Here is a 15,067-nt window from a genome sequence, read left to right as displayed (position 1 = left end):
CTAGACCTGACCTGATATGACCTTCACACTGTGGTGAGCTCAGATGGGAGGAAGAAACTTCAGCCAGAGATCAGAGACTGTGTTTGAAATTCAGATGTTGCTTAAACGCTGCATCCTGTGAATGCAGCAACTGACCACCTCAGACAAGTGAGGAAGCAGCACAACACAACAGCAGTAACTTTATAACACTGGAACTTTTTATGACCAACACATTAAATGCTCATGAAGCTGGACTCAAACACACTTTGCTGTCCTCTGCTGCTCTGCTTTGTTGTGACCACAGAATCTGTAACAGAGGAATCACTGTTACGTCATCAGTCTGAAATAAAACTATGAAAAATTTCAACTTAAATATTTGGTGACGTTTTCCAGCTGAAACCAGTCTGAATGAAAATCCACTGACTGTCTTTGCTTAATAAATAAATCAATAAATACAGAATCAGCTGATGAGCTGCTTCGAATTCCTCCTCAAATGATCTGAATTTCATCCGTAATAAAACTCAGTGTGTAGTTCTTTAAAGCTGACGCTCAGTTTTTGTTTAAAGTGAACAGAAACCTGGATCCAGCTTCGTCTGTGAAGTGTCACCAAAATAATTACGAAACACAGACACTCACCTCATGATCAGTTTTATCTGTGATGCATGCGATCAATCACTACTTCTCCTGATCAGTCTGCTGATTGATCATGGACACACTGTTTCTAACGGTTTGTTGGATCTGACTCGTGAGCTGAACTTGTTGCTGTGAGAGAAGTGTGGAATGAAAGAGGAGGTGTGCAGAGTGCTGCGCAAGTCTATATTTCACGTTTTCCACTGAAAGCTCTTCGGGAGTCACCTTAATGGTTCAAAATGTTCTGTGTTTTTGTGACAAGCTGCTCGTAACAAAGTGTTGAAACACCACAGATAAACTTGTCTGTGATGTGGAGACAAAACACTGGTTCATCTCTTCAGCCTTTTTTGTACTTCAGTGATTCCAAGATCAGTGTTGACTTACAAACAGGTCACTCTTTCGAGGATGCCAATGTTAACATTTTGGACAGATGGTTTGAGCAGAGGGCGGGGCTTATGACACCAACTGTCTGCCATCTACAACCCAGTTTTGAGATCCCTTCCCAGACGCCTTAACACCCACTCACATCTCTTGTCAGTCAATCTCAATAAGTCACATGACAGGATGAGGCAAGGTCTCTCAATGGTTTCACCCGAAACCTCTGCTGATAGTGACTCACGCCCGTTTTTACACCTTGGCTCATGTGACGAGGCACATGATCAATAGTGGGTCAACGACCCTCTTAGGGCCTAAAATCTGGGACTCTCCATGTATTGATCTTAGAACTGAAGAAGCTTCTCAGATCAGAGGTGAAACTACAGCTATTACAACAGTTGGAGAAGAGTGCAGGAGCTGAATTGGCCTGCCTGGAGTCCAGATGTTTCACCTATAGAGAACATTTGGTGCATCATTAAATGAAAAACATGCTAAAGACATGTTAAACTCTTCAGCAGCTTGATACCTATATCAGGCATGAATGGGGCCAAATCCCAACACCAAAACTCCAGATATCTCCAAAAGTTGACAGTACAGTGTAAACTAATGTTGTGTTTATAAGATTGGGGAAACCTGCAGTCAGCTGAGACTGAAGAAGTCACTTGGATGATGACTACACGTTTCTCCCACAAAACGCTACGTCCAGATGAACAGAATCAACCTTTGGAGATTTATTTTCCTGGATGATTGAGGATGCATCAAGACAAAAACTCCAGATACTTGTAACCTCGATACCCAGATGTCTTCAAACTGTTTTGAAAAGAAAAGGAGGAGCTACACCGTGGTAAACATGCCCGTTTACCAACTATTCAGAGACTTGTAGCAAGCATCACATTTGATATGAGCCCATTTTGGGCGTGAAATTGTAAAATTTCTCAGTTTAAACATTTGTCATGTTATTTATGTTCTGATGTTATTTGAAAGTCTTTTATTTTTCATTTTGTTAAAATAAAAATAAAAACATCTCAACTTTTCTGTTATTCAGATTGTAGGTGTAGATCATCATGAAGACCCTGGAAAGGCTCATCCTGGACCAGCTGCGACCCATAGTAAGACCACATCTGGATCCCCTTCAGTTCGCTTATCAGCCTCGTCTTGGAACTGAGGACGCCATCATCTACCTGCTCAATCGTGTCTACACCCATCTGGACCAGCCGGCGAGCACTGTGAGGGTCATGTTTTTTGACTTTTCTAGTGCTTTCAACACCATCAGGCCGACCCTCCTGGGTGATAAGTTAGCAGCGATGCAGGTGGATGCTTCTCTGGTGTCCTGGATTGTTGATTACCTGACAGGAAGACCACAATATGTACGTCTCCCACAGTGTGTGTCTGACAAGGTGATCAGCAACACAGGGGCACCACAGGGGACTGTCCTCTCCCCCTTCCTCTTCACCCTCTACACCACAGACTTCAGCCACTGCACAGAGACCTCCATCTTCAGAAGTTTCCTGATGACTCTGCGGTGGTTGGATGCATCAGCAGGGATGATGAGACAGAGCACCGGGCTGTGGTCGACTCCTTTGTCACGTGGTGTGAGCAGAATCATCTGCAGCTCAACGTGGCAAAGACCAAGGAACTGATCGTGGACTTCAGGAAGACCAGGAAACACTTGACCCCTGTTTCAATCCAGGGGGTCAGTGTTGACATTGTGGAGGACTATAAATACCTTGGAGTTCACATTGACAATAAACTGGACTGGGCTAAAAACACCACAGCACTTTACAGGAAGGGCCAGAGTCGTCTCTATTTTTTGAGGCGACTGAGGTCCTTCAACATCTGCCAGAAAATGCTCAGGATTTTCTGTGAGTCTGTTGTGGCCAGTGCGATCCTCTATGCTGTTGCATGCTGGGGGAGCAGGCTGAGGGTCGCAGATGCCAACAGACTTAATAAACTAATCCGTAAGGCCAGTAATGTTGTGGGGATGGAGCTGGACTCCCTCAAGGTGGTGTCGGAGAGGCGGATGCTGTCCAAGATAAAGACAATGTTGGATAACACCTCCCACCCACTCCATGACATGCTGGTCAGTCACAGGAGCTCGTTCAGTGAGAGACTGAGATTACCCATGATGCACCACTGAACGACACAGGAAATCTTTCCTGCCTGTGGCTCCCTGTACAACGCATCCACTTAACACACTGGTTACTGCTACAGCTACACGTTTCTTTTCCAGCTATTTATTTATGAGTGACTTATGTATGTATATATATGTATATATTGTACTATTCTTAGTTAGCGTATTGTCTGTTTTGTCTTAATGTTGGTTTATAATGGAGCACTGTAACAAAAAATAATTTCCCCCAGGGATTAATAAAGTATTCTGATTCTGATTAGCCACAGCAGATCATCTGTCTCCATGTCACCCCAGTATCTGTCACACCAACTCTACTGCATGTCTTTCTTTACTACATTCAACAACGTCATCCAAAATGTTCCTCTTTTCCTCCTGCCTGTCAGCTCCATATCCATCATTCTTTGTCCAATATATCCACTGTACCTTCTCTGAACGTGTACAATCTCAGCCAATGCTCTTAACTTTATCTCCAAATCACCAAGCTTGAGCCGTCCCTCTGATGTCCATCTCTTTTACTCGCACATGGCAAACACAGCTGTGAAATAGAGGCACACTACAGTTTCTAATGAGTTCAACGGTACGTGGACCTTCCAGCAACAATAGCCAACTGCAACCACAAGATGGCAGTAATGTAAAGCATGGGTCCAAACAGCTGAGTGGCTTCTTGGTTTCTGAGATGAAAGAACAGAAACTGCTTTACTTTAATACTTTTTAACCCTTGTATGGTGTTCGGGTCTGTGAGACCCGTTTTCAGTTTTTTTCTAAAGAAAAATTAAACAATTAATTATTTTTTCCACCTGAAATTCATTGGCTTTGGCTTATTTTCTGTGAAGAACATAAATCCAAACTCATTTTCAATGACCTCATACTGTACCTCCCCCCACACATTTACATTACATACAAGGTGTTCGGGTCCACTGGACCCAGGTCTAATAAAAGTGTTGAAAGTGTAGGTCCTGTGTTCCCACACTCTGTCCTCCTCCTTTCTGGTGCTGCTGATAGTGTTTTCTTCCCCTCCTGCTCCGCACAAAGTTGCAACATTGTTGAAAATTCGACTATCGACACCGTCTGCTCTTACATTCCCGCACATTTTACCCTCTTTCTTGAGGGATCCAAATTTTATTTTCTCATACCCTGTCCCACCTGCAAATTAGGGGCATAATACTATAAATAAGACTTTGCCAGTGTGGTTCTTTATCACAACTGATCAAGATGGCAAAAGATTATCTGCTGCGAGGGCCATCCAATTGATTTTGGAAGAGAGAGGAGCTTCGGATGATGATGTTGACAAAGAGGGTTCAGAATATTTCACATTTCTGAAAATTCAGAGTCTGACAGTGACTTTGAAGAAGAGGACGAGGCTGAGCACCATTTAGTAACAAAACGAAGACGAGTACCCCATCTGTAGCCAGCTCCAGGACCAGAACAAGCCCACCAGACAGCAAGTGAAGAAATATGGATGTCAATAACTGGTGACATTGAATGGTCTTTTTGCCCAAGAAATGAGCCACCCTGCAGAGCTGTTGCTGTGATAAGCCAGGGCCAACACAGCTGACAGTTACTCATGTGCATCAAGTCTTCATTTGAGCTTTTCATCCCAGATTCCATCCAGAAAATTATTCTGGTTTGCAGTAATCTAGAAGGAAGGTGTGTTTTTGGAGAGAGGTGGAAGGAGATGGACCAAATTCATCTAAGAACCCCAAAGGCCTACTTTGGGGTTCTTATCCTTGCAGGAGTTTTCAGGTCCAAAGGGGAATCCACAGAATCCCTGTGGGATGCAGAAACCGGCAAGAACCTTTCCGTGCATCGATGTCTCTGGAAAACTTCCACAAAATTTCCAGGATTATCCGTTTTGATAACCGAGACGACAGACCAGCTCGACGGCAGAGAGACAAGCTAGCTGCCATCAGGACAGTGTGGGATAAGTGGGTGCACCGCCTCCCCCTGTTTTACAACCCTGGGCCTAATGCCACCATTGATGAGCAGCTGATCCATTTAGTTGTGAAACATATTGCTTCACGTGTAAATGTGTTGTGTCTTTCCACTCACTCCACTTGATTATAACTGATTTATTTTTTTTTATAACATTTTATAAAAAAAACCCCAAAAAAAACCAAGAAGCACATTAATTCATAAATGTGATCTAACAAAGGTAAAGGGAAAAATTAACCATGTTTGCTGTTCATATGGCTTGTAATTGGGATGAAGTAAACATCTGTTGAGTAATTTAACATAAACTTGTTTGATAGTGTTAATTTGGAAAGCCAAAACTCTAGCAGGCAAAAACAATGCAACAGCACCATCTAGTGACTGCTCAGGTTAACAGCACAATAAAGCGATCACATTCAAAAAGTCCTCCAACCTACACAATGACACAAACTCACTGGCCACTTCTTTAGGTACACCTGTTCCACTTCTCACTCAAGTCATCAGCCAATCACATGGCAGCAACTCAAAGCATTCATGCAACTGAACATAAGATGACTCTGCTGTTATTGTCAGACATTGTTAGACACGAGTTTGACCACAGTGAAACAGGGACAGTCTACACAGATACACCTCCTGAAAGCTCTCATTACTGCTGTATATTAACAACTGTTCACATTTACTGTGCGCTATTTTAGGAGCAACCTGTGTAACTAAGCAGTCATACTTACAGTAAGACACCCACATGAACCCTGGCAGGTGTCCTGCTGATGACACTGAACACAAACCAAGACTTTTGTTTGTTCTGCACATTCCTGTAAAAAGTGAGACGCTCACTTTTTGTAATTACAGCTTGATGTTTGTTGTTTCGTTGAGTGGCAGCAGGATGTGACTTTTTCACTATAGTTCATGATTCCATTTGAAGTGTAAATGAGTAATTTCACTCTTATTTAAAGTAGCTTGAACAAACTCCATCAGGGTAGTTTACATCTTAGCAAACGCTACAAGCTCACAGACCCTTCTCTGCCTTTGCGCTCTCTGTAGTGTTTGTGGTAAATACATAATATAATAAAATTATTATTAATGACAATAAGGCAGCAACCCATGAATATGTCCACTTCTTCCTCTTCCACTGATACTCTTCCTGCAGCTTTCTGTGGTTTGCTTTCACCTCCTCCAGGTTCTGTTTTTGCTCCTGATGAAATCGCTCCCAGATCTCCTTTCTTTCTTTATCCCAAGCCTCTCTCTCTTTCTTCATCTCTCTCCTGTGCTGCTCCAGCTTCCTCTCAGCTGCTTCCTTTTGTTCTCTTTCTGACTGAACTCTCACTTCTTCTTGTTTTTTCTGTCTCCTCGTCTCCTCCTCTCGTTCTCTCTTTCTCTCTCTGCGCTCCTTGTTGATGGATTCGTCTTTATCCTTCAGCTGCTTTGCTCTCAGTTTTCTCTCCTCTTCAATCTGTCCTGTCTGCTCACTGATTTTCATGCGCAGAGCTTTCAACTCTTCCTCGTGTTTTTTCTTGAGGTCCTCGTCTCTCCTCTTCATCTCTTCATCCTTCTCTTTCAAAACTCTCTCCACGTCTGTCTGTGGGACTTCCTTTGTGTCGTCACTCATCTCGCTGATTTTACGTTCTCTCGCTCTGCTCTGTTTTCCATCAGCACCTCCCACCTCACTCCTCTGTTCAGCTGGAAGCTTCCTCACCATCTCAGTCAGACCCTTGATGACTGTGTCCTTGGAGAAGCACCCGAACTCTTTAACTATCATCTTTTCCACAGTCTCCAACAGTTCTGGGAGCTGCAGTTGCTCTTTGATGTTGAGAACAACAGATCTTCCTCCACAGCTCTCACGGAGCTCCTGGATGTCCTGGTTTTCATTTACAAAGTTACCAACAGCTGGATCTGTAGGATCTGAGTCCACAGTGAACAGAATCATGGTGAAGTCATTGACTCGAGAGCTGAATGTGTCCTGGATGGTCTCTAACTCTCCCTTGTCTTCATCAGTGAGGGAATCCACAGGTAGGACCAGGATGAAGGCATGGACACCCTCAGGATCACAGAGGGAGATACACCTGAGTGATTCCTCCATCACTGCCTGCTGAGGTTTTCCATACAAGGCAGGCAGCTCCACCAGGGAAACCCAACGTCCACACACCTCTCCCTGACGTTTAACACACTCTGATGAGTTGGAGACAGAATGAAGCTCAGTCTGACCTAAAATGGCCTTGGCTGCTGACGTCTTCACTGCTCCTCTCCTCCCACACAGAACCAGGTTTAAAACACACTTTGGTCTCATGAATAATCCGCCATCCTCATCCTCAAATACATCACAGCTCAGACGATCTTCATTTATCTCCTTTGCTGTTTGAACCAAACGTGTTAACAGTTCTGAACGTTCAAAGCTCTTCTGCCACAGGTATCTGTAGCTGCACATTCTGATCATTTCTTTTAGCGGTGGATGAGTCATACAGTTTTCAAATGAACTCTCTTCTCTGGATGTTGACATGAAAATTAGTGAATGGTCAAATGATCGATCACTGAACAGTTGAAGGACTCTACAGAGTCTCTGTTTTTGCTCCTCAGTGAAGTCTTCAGGCTGTAGAACCAGCAGGAACACATGAGGTCCAGGATCAGAGAGCCTCACACAGGTTTCTACATGTTCCTTCAATTTGTCCTGAGAGATGTTTGGAAGCAGCAGATCTGGAGTGTTGATGAGAACTAGGTTCTTCTCCTTCAGTGGTCTACTTGTCTCACAGCAGTCTGGCTTCTCGGTGCTGAACTCAGTCTCTCCCAGTATGAAGTTCCCCACGTCTCTCCTCAAAGACCAGCTGTTCCCCAGCAGGACAACCCTCAGCTCAGACACTGAAAAGATAAAAACTAAATTAGATCTACACATCAGGCATTCACAGAAATTAAATTGTTGACATGCAGTGAGGAAAACAGAGGTTTTTATGCTTTCTCCTGTGAGGATGGGGACACTTAACTTCAGTCTACATCTAAACTAATGCATGGCCTGAGTCAGGTGTTCCTCCTTTCCTTTCGTAATGCTATGATTCCTGTTTAATGAAGCTGACGTTTCATGAGGTGTTTCTCTGAGTGGGTTGTGTGCTAGTGCAGAGGCTAAAGACAAAGTGAATTTTCTACAGAATGTGTCAGGCATTATCGATGTCATGAGTTACAGTTACATGGTAACTCTAAAATTTATGAGACTACGTAGAGTCCACTGATTATGTTGGAACATGATACGAAAAAGCTGCAACAATGCAGCAACAGATTCAGAAAAAGGTTCAAATGGAAAAAGCTGGAACACAAAGACTAAAGGCTAAAGCTACACTGACACCTGACTGTGGGGGTCAGCCAGGCAGATACAGGACTGTGTGAGGAACATGATTTGGACAGATGAAGATCAGATGATGGAGAAAGTTTGGAAAATTCTACAGATCTAACAGAGCAGGGGGCACGGATAGAAAGAAGTCAATGTCAGAGTCTGAACTTTGCATCCTGAATGGTAAAATAACTGTAAACACCATAACTGCAGCTTAACTCACTGGAAGGTTTTATGTTGGGATTGCTGCTGCTGTGTCTGAGGGGCTGAAGGTTTCCTGTAATAAAACAAAACAATGATGATGTCACACACAGACACACTGGTTCATAAATAACTACCATCGTCTTTCTAGTGAAGCTTTTCTTTGTGTCACTATTTGATCCTGTGTTTGATGCCTTGACTCATATGTGTTGGCTTTTTTTCTTTCTCAGTATTAGATGTTAGCAGTGCTCTGTAAATCTGTTACATTTGGTCTCAAACATTTAGGCTTTCTCCAGCTAAAAACACATTCTAATTATCAAGGCAATATGAATGAACACATTTAAACTTTCCCAACATGTTATCAGGGTCCCTCGGTTGTTGATCCAGAGTTTTGAGTTTTTGTGGAATCATAGTTCTTGTGGATTTGACAATGTTATTTTCATCCATCCATCCATCCATCCATCTTCTTCCGCTTTATCCGGGGCTGGGTTGCGGGGGCAGCAGCCTAAGCGGAGAAACCAAGACCTCCCTCTCCCCAGCCACCTCCTCCAGCTTATCCGGGGGAACACCAAGGCGTTCCCAGGCCAGCCGAGAGATATAATCTCTCCAGCATGTCTTGGGTCTGCCCCGGGGCCTCCTCCCAGTGGGACATGCCCAGAACACCTCACCCAGGAGGCGCCCAGGAGGCATCCTTGTCAGATGCCCGAACCACCTCAACTGGCTCCTTTTGATGTGGAGGAGCAGCAGCTCTACTCTGAGCCCATCCCGGATGGCTGAACTTCTCACCCTATCTCTATGGGAGAGGCCAGCCACCCTTTGGAGGAAGCTCATTTCTGCTGCTTGTATCTGTGATCTCGTTCTTTCGGTCACTACCCACAGCTTGTGAGCATAGGTGAGGGTAGGGACGTAGATTGACCAGGAACTCGAAAGCTTCACTTTTACTCTCAATTCTCTTTTCACCATGATGGACCGGTGCAGCGTCCGCATCACTGCATCCGCAGCACCAATACGTCTGTCGATCTCCCGCTCCCTTCTCCCATCACTCGTGAACAAGACCCCGAGATACTTGAACTCCTCCACTTGGGGCAGGAACTCATCCCCGACCCAGACTGGGCACTCCACCCTTTTCCGGCTGAGAACCATGGCCTCAGATTTGAAGGTGCTGATTCTCATTCCTGCTGCTTCACATTTGGCTGCAAACCATTCCAGTGCGAGCTGGAGGCCCTCACCCGATGAAGCCAACAGAACCACATTATCTGCAGATGATGAGGCTACCCCTAGGAATTCTGTCCATAAAAATTATGAACAGAATCGATGACAAAGGGCAGCCCTGGCGGAGCCCATCACCCACCGAAAATGAGTCTGACTTATTGCTGGCTATGTGGACCAAGCTCTTGCAATGGTTGTATAAGGATCGAGTGTCCCGTAGCAATGGGCCAGACACCCCATACTCCCGAAAAACCTCACACAGGACACTCCGAGGGACACGGTCAAATGCCTTCTCCGGGTCCACAAAACACATTTAGACTGGTTGGGAAAACTCCCATGCACCCTCGAGTATTCTCGATCCAGTGTTCCACCATCAGGACAAAAACTGCATTGTTCCTCCTGTATCCAAGGTTCAACTAACAGACAAATTCTCCTTTAAAGCACCCTGGCATAGACTTTCAGAATACTTTATTGATCCCCAGGTTCCCGGGGATGCTGAGGAGTGTGATTCCCCCTATAGTTGGAACACACCATCTGTTCCCCTTCTAAAAGATGGGAACCACCACCCTCACTATAAATGTATAGTGAGGGTCCGCCAGTTCTGTCCAGCATCTTCCCCCGCCACCTGATCCGACTCACCACCAGGTGGTGATCAGTTGACAGCTCAGCCCATCTCTTTACCCGAGTGTCCAGAACATATGGCCACAGGTCTGGTGATACAATTACAAAATCGTTCATCGACCTGTGACCTAGGGCATCCTGGTGCCACATGCTTATTGACACCCTTATGTTCGTACATGGTGTTAAATATGGACAAAATGTGATTTGCACAGAATTCCAACAACAAAAAACCACTCGGGTTCAGATCCGGGAGGCCGTTCCTCCCAATCAGGGCCCTCCAGGTTTCACTGTTGTTGCCCACGTGAGCGTTAAAGTCTCCCAGTAAGACAACAGAGTCCCCAGATGGAGCACCCTCAAGCACTCTGCCCAAGCAACTCTGATCCGTCGCATAAGCGCAGACGACAGTCAGGACACGTTCCCTGACCCGAAGGCGCAGGGAACAAACCCTCTCATCCACTGGGATGTACAGGCAGCAAGCCGAGGGGATACTAGAATACCCACCACAGCCTGCCGCCTCTCACCAGGGGCAACTCGAGACTGAGACAAAGTCCAACCCCTCTCCAGGAGACTGGTTCCAGAGCCCAAGCCGTGCGTTGAGGTGAGCCCGACTATATTTAGACGGTACCTCTCAACCTCACGCAGTAACTCAGGCTCCTTTCCCACCAGGGAGGTGACATTCCATGTCCCAATTGCTAGTTGTGGTAGCCGGGGATCGGTCTTCCAGTTCCTCCGTTCCTGGCTGATGCCCGACACACATTGCACCCAACCACTATGGCGCCCCCTGCAGGTGGTGAGCCTACAGGAGAATGGGCCCAAGTCCCTTTTTCAGGCTGTGCCTGGCCGAGCCCCTGGACTAAGGCCCGGCTACCAGATGCTGGCCCTCGGGCATTTTATTTTCCTAAAATGGTTAATTTCTTAAAATAGTAAATCGTGCTTCCCTGTGTTCTTGACTTTTATTATTATTATTATTATAGCATGCTCCTCTAATATTGGTTTTCTATGGCCTAGTATTGGTGTCTTTAATCTTTAGTTACTGATGACCTTGGTTTGATAGACTTCCTAGTGTTTCCTTTCTGTGCCCTCAGTCTTCATGGTTTTCCTTCTGTCAAGTTCATATGCTGAGTCCTTGCTTCAATATTTATTTCCTGTTTTATTTTGGTAATTCCTGCTTCATGTGTTCAGTGTCCAGTTTTATTTCCCTCAGTCTTGTTCTCCTTTGAGTTTTAGTTGTGCTCACTTGGCTTGTCTAACCTCCCTAATTACTCTCAGTGTGTTTATAGCCCTTATCTCTCCTTAACCCTTGGTCACATCAAACTGTTTGCCTGCTGCCATGATCTTAGTCCCTTGTGTTCCATGAATTTTTTACACCTTTAATGAAAGGTTGTTTTAAGCTTCAAGTCTGCCTGTTAGTCTGCACTGGGGTCATAGTTCTTCCCAGCTACAACACTTGTGACTGTTGTTAACTTTATTAAGATCCAGAGTTCTGGGGACTTGGATTTTCGTGTTCACTTAACTACAATATTGACATTAACAATAAAATTGTTGCCTCAGAGGCACGCTTTCAAAAATAAAGCGTTTATTTGGCATTTTCAGACTTTTCAATTTAATTCAATTTAAATAGCACCAAATCACAACAACAGTCACCTCAAGACGCTCTATAGTGTAAGGTAAAGATCCTATAATAATACAAACTGGAGACCTTTCATGTGTTAGGCAATCTTACAACCCTACGCTATGGAAAAAAAAATTAAACTTTGTCTTTACAAAGCAAGTATCAAAGGAATGCTGGATAAATAAAAAGAAGAGGACACAGCTCAAGGTTAGCTGAGGTTTAGCATGCACACCTTACAAAAGGTCCCAGTTCCAACAAGGAGGCAACACAATCCCAACCTTGTGCAGTGCACAAGCTAGTACGCTGCCCCTGTTGCTCCAAAGTCTGGTTGCACAGGTAGGTTTCATCTGATGCAAAAATCGATGCCAAATCAAATATGCAGTTCCTTCATTTTGAAATACATGCCACTGAAGCTGAGAGCTGGAGAAAGCCAAGATGTATTTATTATAGAGTAACAGAACACTTTCCTACTGAGAAACAAAGCCTACACATGTGATTAGAGGTAACAAACACAACATCAGACACTGATGCGGTGAATATACGCACAGTGAGAAACATTACATCATCCAGGCTGACTCTGGATGGGTCTGCATCACTCACTCACCTGTTTCTGCAGTTGCCATTTTGCCGCTCTGCTGGAAACAGACGAGATGAGCAGATATTTATTAACTCATCTGGAGACAAACTGTTGGGTTTAAGAACCTGAAGAGAGAAAAGTTCAAAATGTTAATTTGTTAATGTGTCGAACTCACAAACACAACACCTCATGTTGTATCTTCAGAAACCAGTCGAGCTGCAGGTGACTTCCACCTCTGTATCATATGGAGTGAAAACTTGAAGTAATTTATTCACAAGGTATAAAGTCTATTTACATCTGAGCTGTAAAAGTGAATCTGAACACCAGGTTGTAGAAATCACAGCAGATGATGCTTCAAATATAGATGCTGCTGCACACAAGCAGCCTTCACACAAACACAGCATCATTGTTAAGGACAGACCCTGAAGCATCAGGCCTGAACCCTACTGACAGACTTTTACACTATAAGTAAAATGACTCCATACAGTTAAGTAATGAAAACATTAAGTTATCAGAATAAGCTCTTGATTCTTCAGTAAACTGCAGTTTAATGCATCTGCAGCTTGTCTGTCAGCATCACTGAGGAGGAAACCGCGATGCTGAGTGTCCTCCTCGGTGATCTGTGACTTTGGGAAATACTCCTCTAATGTTTCTGAGGAACTAAAAAAGCTCATCTGTCAGCTCTGAAGTATGATCTCACTCCACAATAACAATAACAGGTATTCTACGCTCACAACTGTCCCAGTGAGACAGAGTCCAACAATCTACATCTGCACCTTAACAAAGTGTTTTCTTCACTGTGCCATGAAAAAGATATTTATGCAAATTTATAACTGTTGTTCTGTGAGAGTAGTGTGAGCTTATTGTTGTGTAATTATGCATATCGCTTCATGATGTGTTTTAAAGCAGATTGTTTTTACTTGGACTTTTATATCATGTTATCAGGTGGCCAAGTGTACATACAGGTTATAATTATACAGGACTGCTTCTCACAGTATTCTTTTATATGAACATTTATTTTTTTATTTTTTCTCTGAAACTTTATTTATAACCTGTGTGTGAGCCCTGCCTGATGTGATTCCTGTGGGGAGGCATCAGACAACCCCACGATCTGCAAAGTCAAACACGTGGAGCGACCCTGTGGTGACCCCACTGAGCCAAAAGCAGCTGTTTACAGTCAGAGCTTCATCAGTCTGTTTATTTTATTCAGTAGTCACATTTGAAAAATATATTAACAGACAAAAGTAAAACAGAACTTAGTTATATAGAAAAAATAAATAATAAATTGATTATCGCAGGTAAAAAATGGACAATAATGTTTACGTATACATGTTAATAAAGTTCAAGAAAAAAAAACCTTGGCTCCTCCTACTCTAATATCGAAAATGGTGTCGGAGGCCAAGTTAACAGAGATATTTATCTCAGTTTAATCCTTGAGTCGCATCATTTCAGAGAGATTATACAGCAGATTATACAGAGAGAGCAGATTAAGGTCCATGAATCATATCAGGACCACCAAACACGGTCCAAGCTGGTTCTACAGCCTCTGATCCAAAGAACACAGCCCACAGAACAGGCCTGTATCAGGACACAGTGACAGACTTTACTTTTCCTGATTCCTGATCAAACCTTTCACAAAAGCACTGCACTCCTCAGCTTTAACTTTAACCAGGTTTAAATGACAAAGAGCGAGCAGAGAAGTGAAAGCAAGTGTTCTTGTGTTATGGCGCTCCATTTCCGCGTCTTCCCATCGCACCTCGGCTGCATTACTGTCACACAGATATGATGTAATCATGAGGTGAGCAGTTTTTCTGTATTTTATCCCGTTTTTTAATTAAGTCACCGGTTCAATCTTACTTTCACACAGATTTACAGACAAAAATACAAAATACGACATGAACTATATCGTTTACTTCCGGTCCAAATGTTCCGCGTTTATTACCTGAACCGAAAATTCACCTCGAGGTCACAGAAAGTTTCTCACAGTTAAAGTCTGACGGCGGGTCTGAGCCTGCTTCTCTCTGCTGTCTGTGATAAATGTTACCTGGATGAAGACGCTGTCACGCAGGTTCAGAGCTGCAGGATTTAAGTTTCTACGGTTCAGGTTCATGTGACGTCCGAGGACACGCCCACCCGCAGGAGAAAAAAGAGAACTGCGTCACTGCGCGCTCAGATGTGTGCTTACTCTGTCCGCGTAAAAACTCTCCATCAGATGACTTCTCTCTGATGGAGAACAGATGTTCAGGAAAACTGTCACACGTGTTCATACTTTAGCATTTACTGAATAGAAAGCGTTTTTTTTAGGTGACACACCTGATGTGTCCTCTGTCTGAGTTCCTTCCATCTCCTCAAGCACACCAGCCACCAACAAGAGGAAGAGGGAGGAAGACGTGCAGAGGTGTGAGCAGCACAGCACGCTGCAGGAAAAGAGGATGGAGGAAAAGATGTAGCAGGATGCAGCGGCTCTCAGATTTAAATCATCTGTGACAC

The 15,067-nt window shown here is 44.0% G+C and overlaps 1 protein-coding gene across 1 annotated transcript; it reads right to left on the bottom strand.

Annotated features, from left to right (window-relative positions):
* Window positions 1–214: 214 nt before the first annotated feature.
* On the bottom strand, window positions 215–14,720 carry LOC146376785 (GTPase IMAP family member 8-like). Its single transcript, XM_084945409.1, has 4 exons — window positions 14,622–14,720; window positions 12,605–12,702; window positions 8,581–8,634; window positions 215–7,894 (listed from the first exon to the last, which is right to left on the bottom strand). The coding sequence occupies exons 2-4, from the start codon at window positions 12,621–12,623 to the stop codon at window positions 6,051–6,053; spliced, it is 1,917 nt and encodes a 638-aa protein (XP_084801535.1). The 5' UTR covers window positions 12,624–12,702; window positions 14,622–14,720; the 3' UTR covers window positions 215–6,050.
* Between the last annotated feature and the right edge of the window lie 347 nt (window positions 14,721–15,067).

This window comes from Perissodus microlepis, chromosome 12 (assembly GCF_051167445.1).
Source record: "Perissodus microlepis isolate ML-2025 ecotype Zambia chromosome 12, ASM5116744v1, whole genome shotgun sequence".
NCBI lineage: Eukaryota > Metazoa > Chordata > Actinopteri > Cichliformes > Cichlidae > Perissodus > Perissodus microlepis.
This window is presented reverse-complemented; position numbering and strand designations above follow the sequence as displayed.

What these genes read in the sequence shown, in the direction of transcription:
- LOC146376785 (XM_084945409.1), bottom strand. An exon ending in TCCCAACATAAAACCTTCCA is followed by an intron (nt 7,895 to 8,580) that starts GTGAGTTAAGCT and finishes TTATCTTTTCAG; the next exon opens with TGTCTGAGCTGAGGGTTGTC.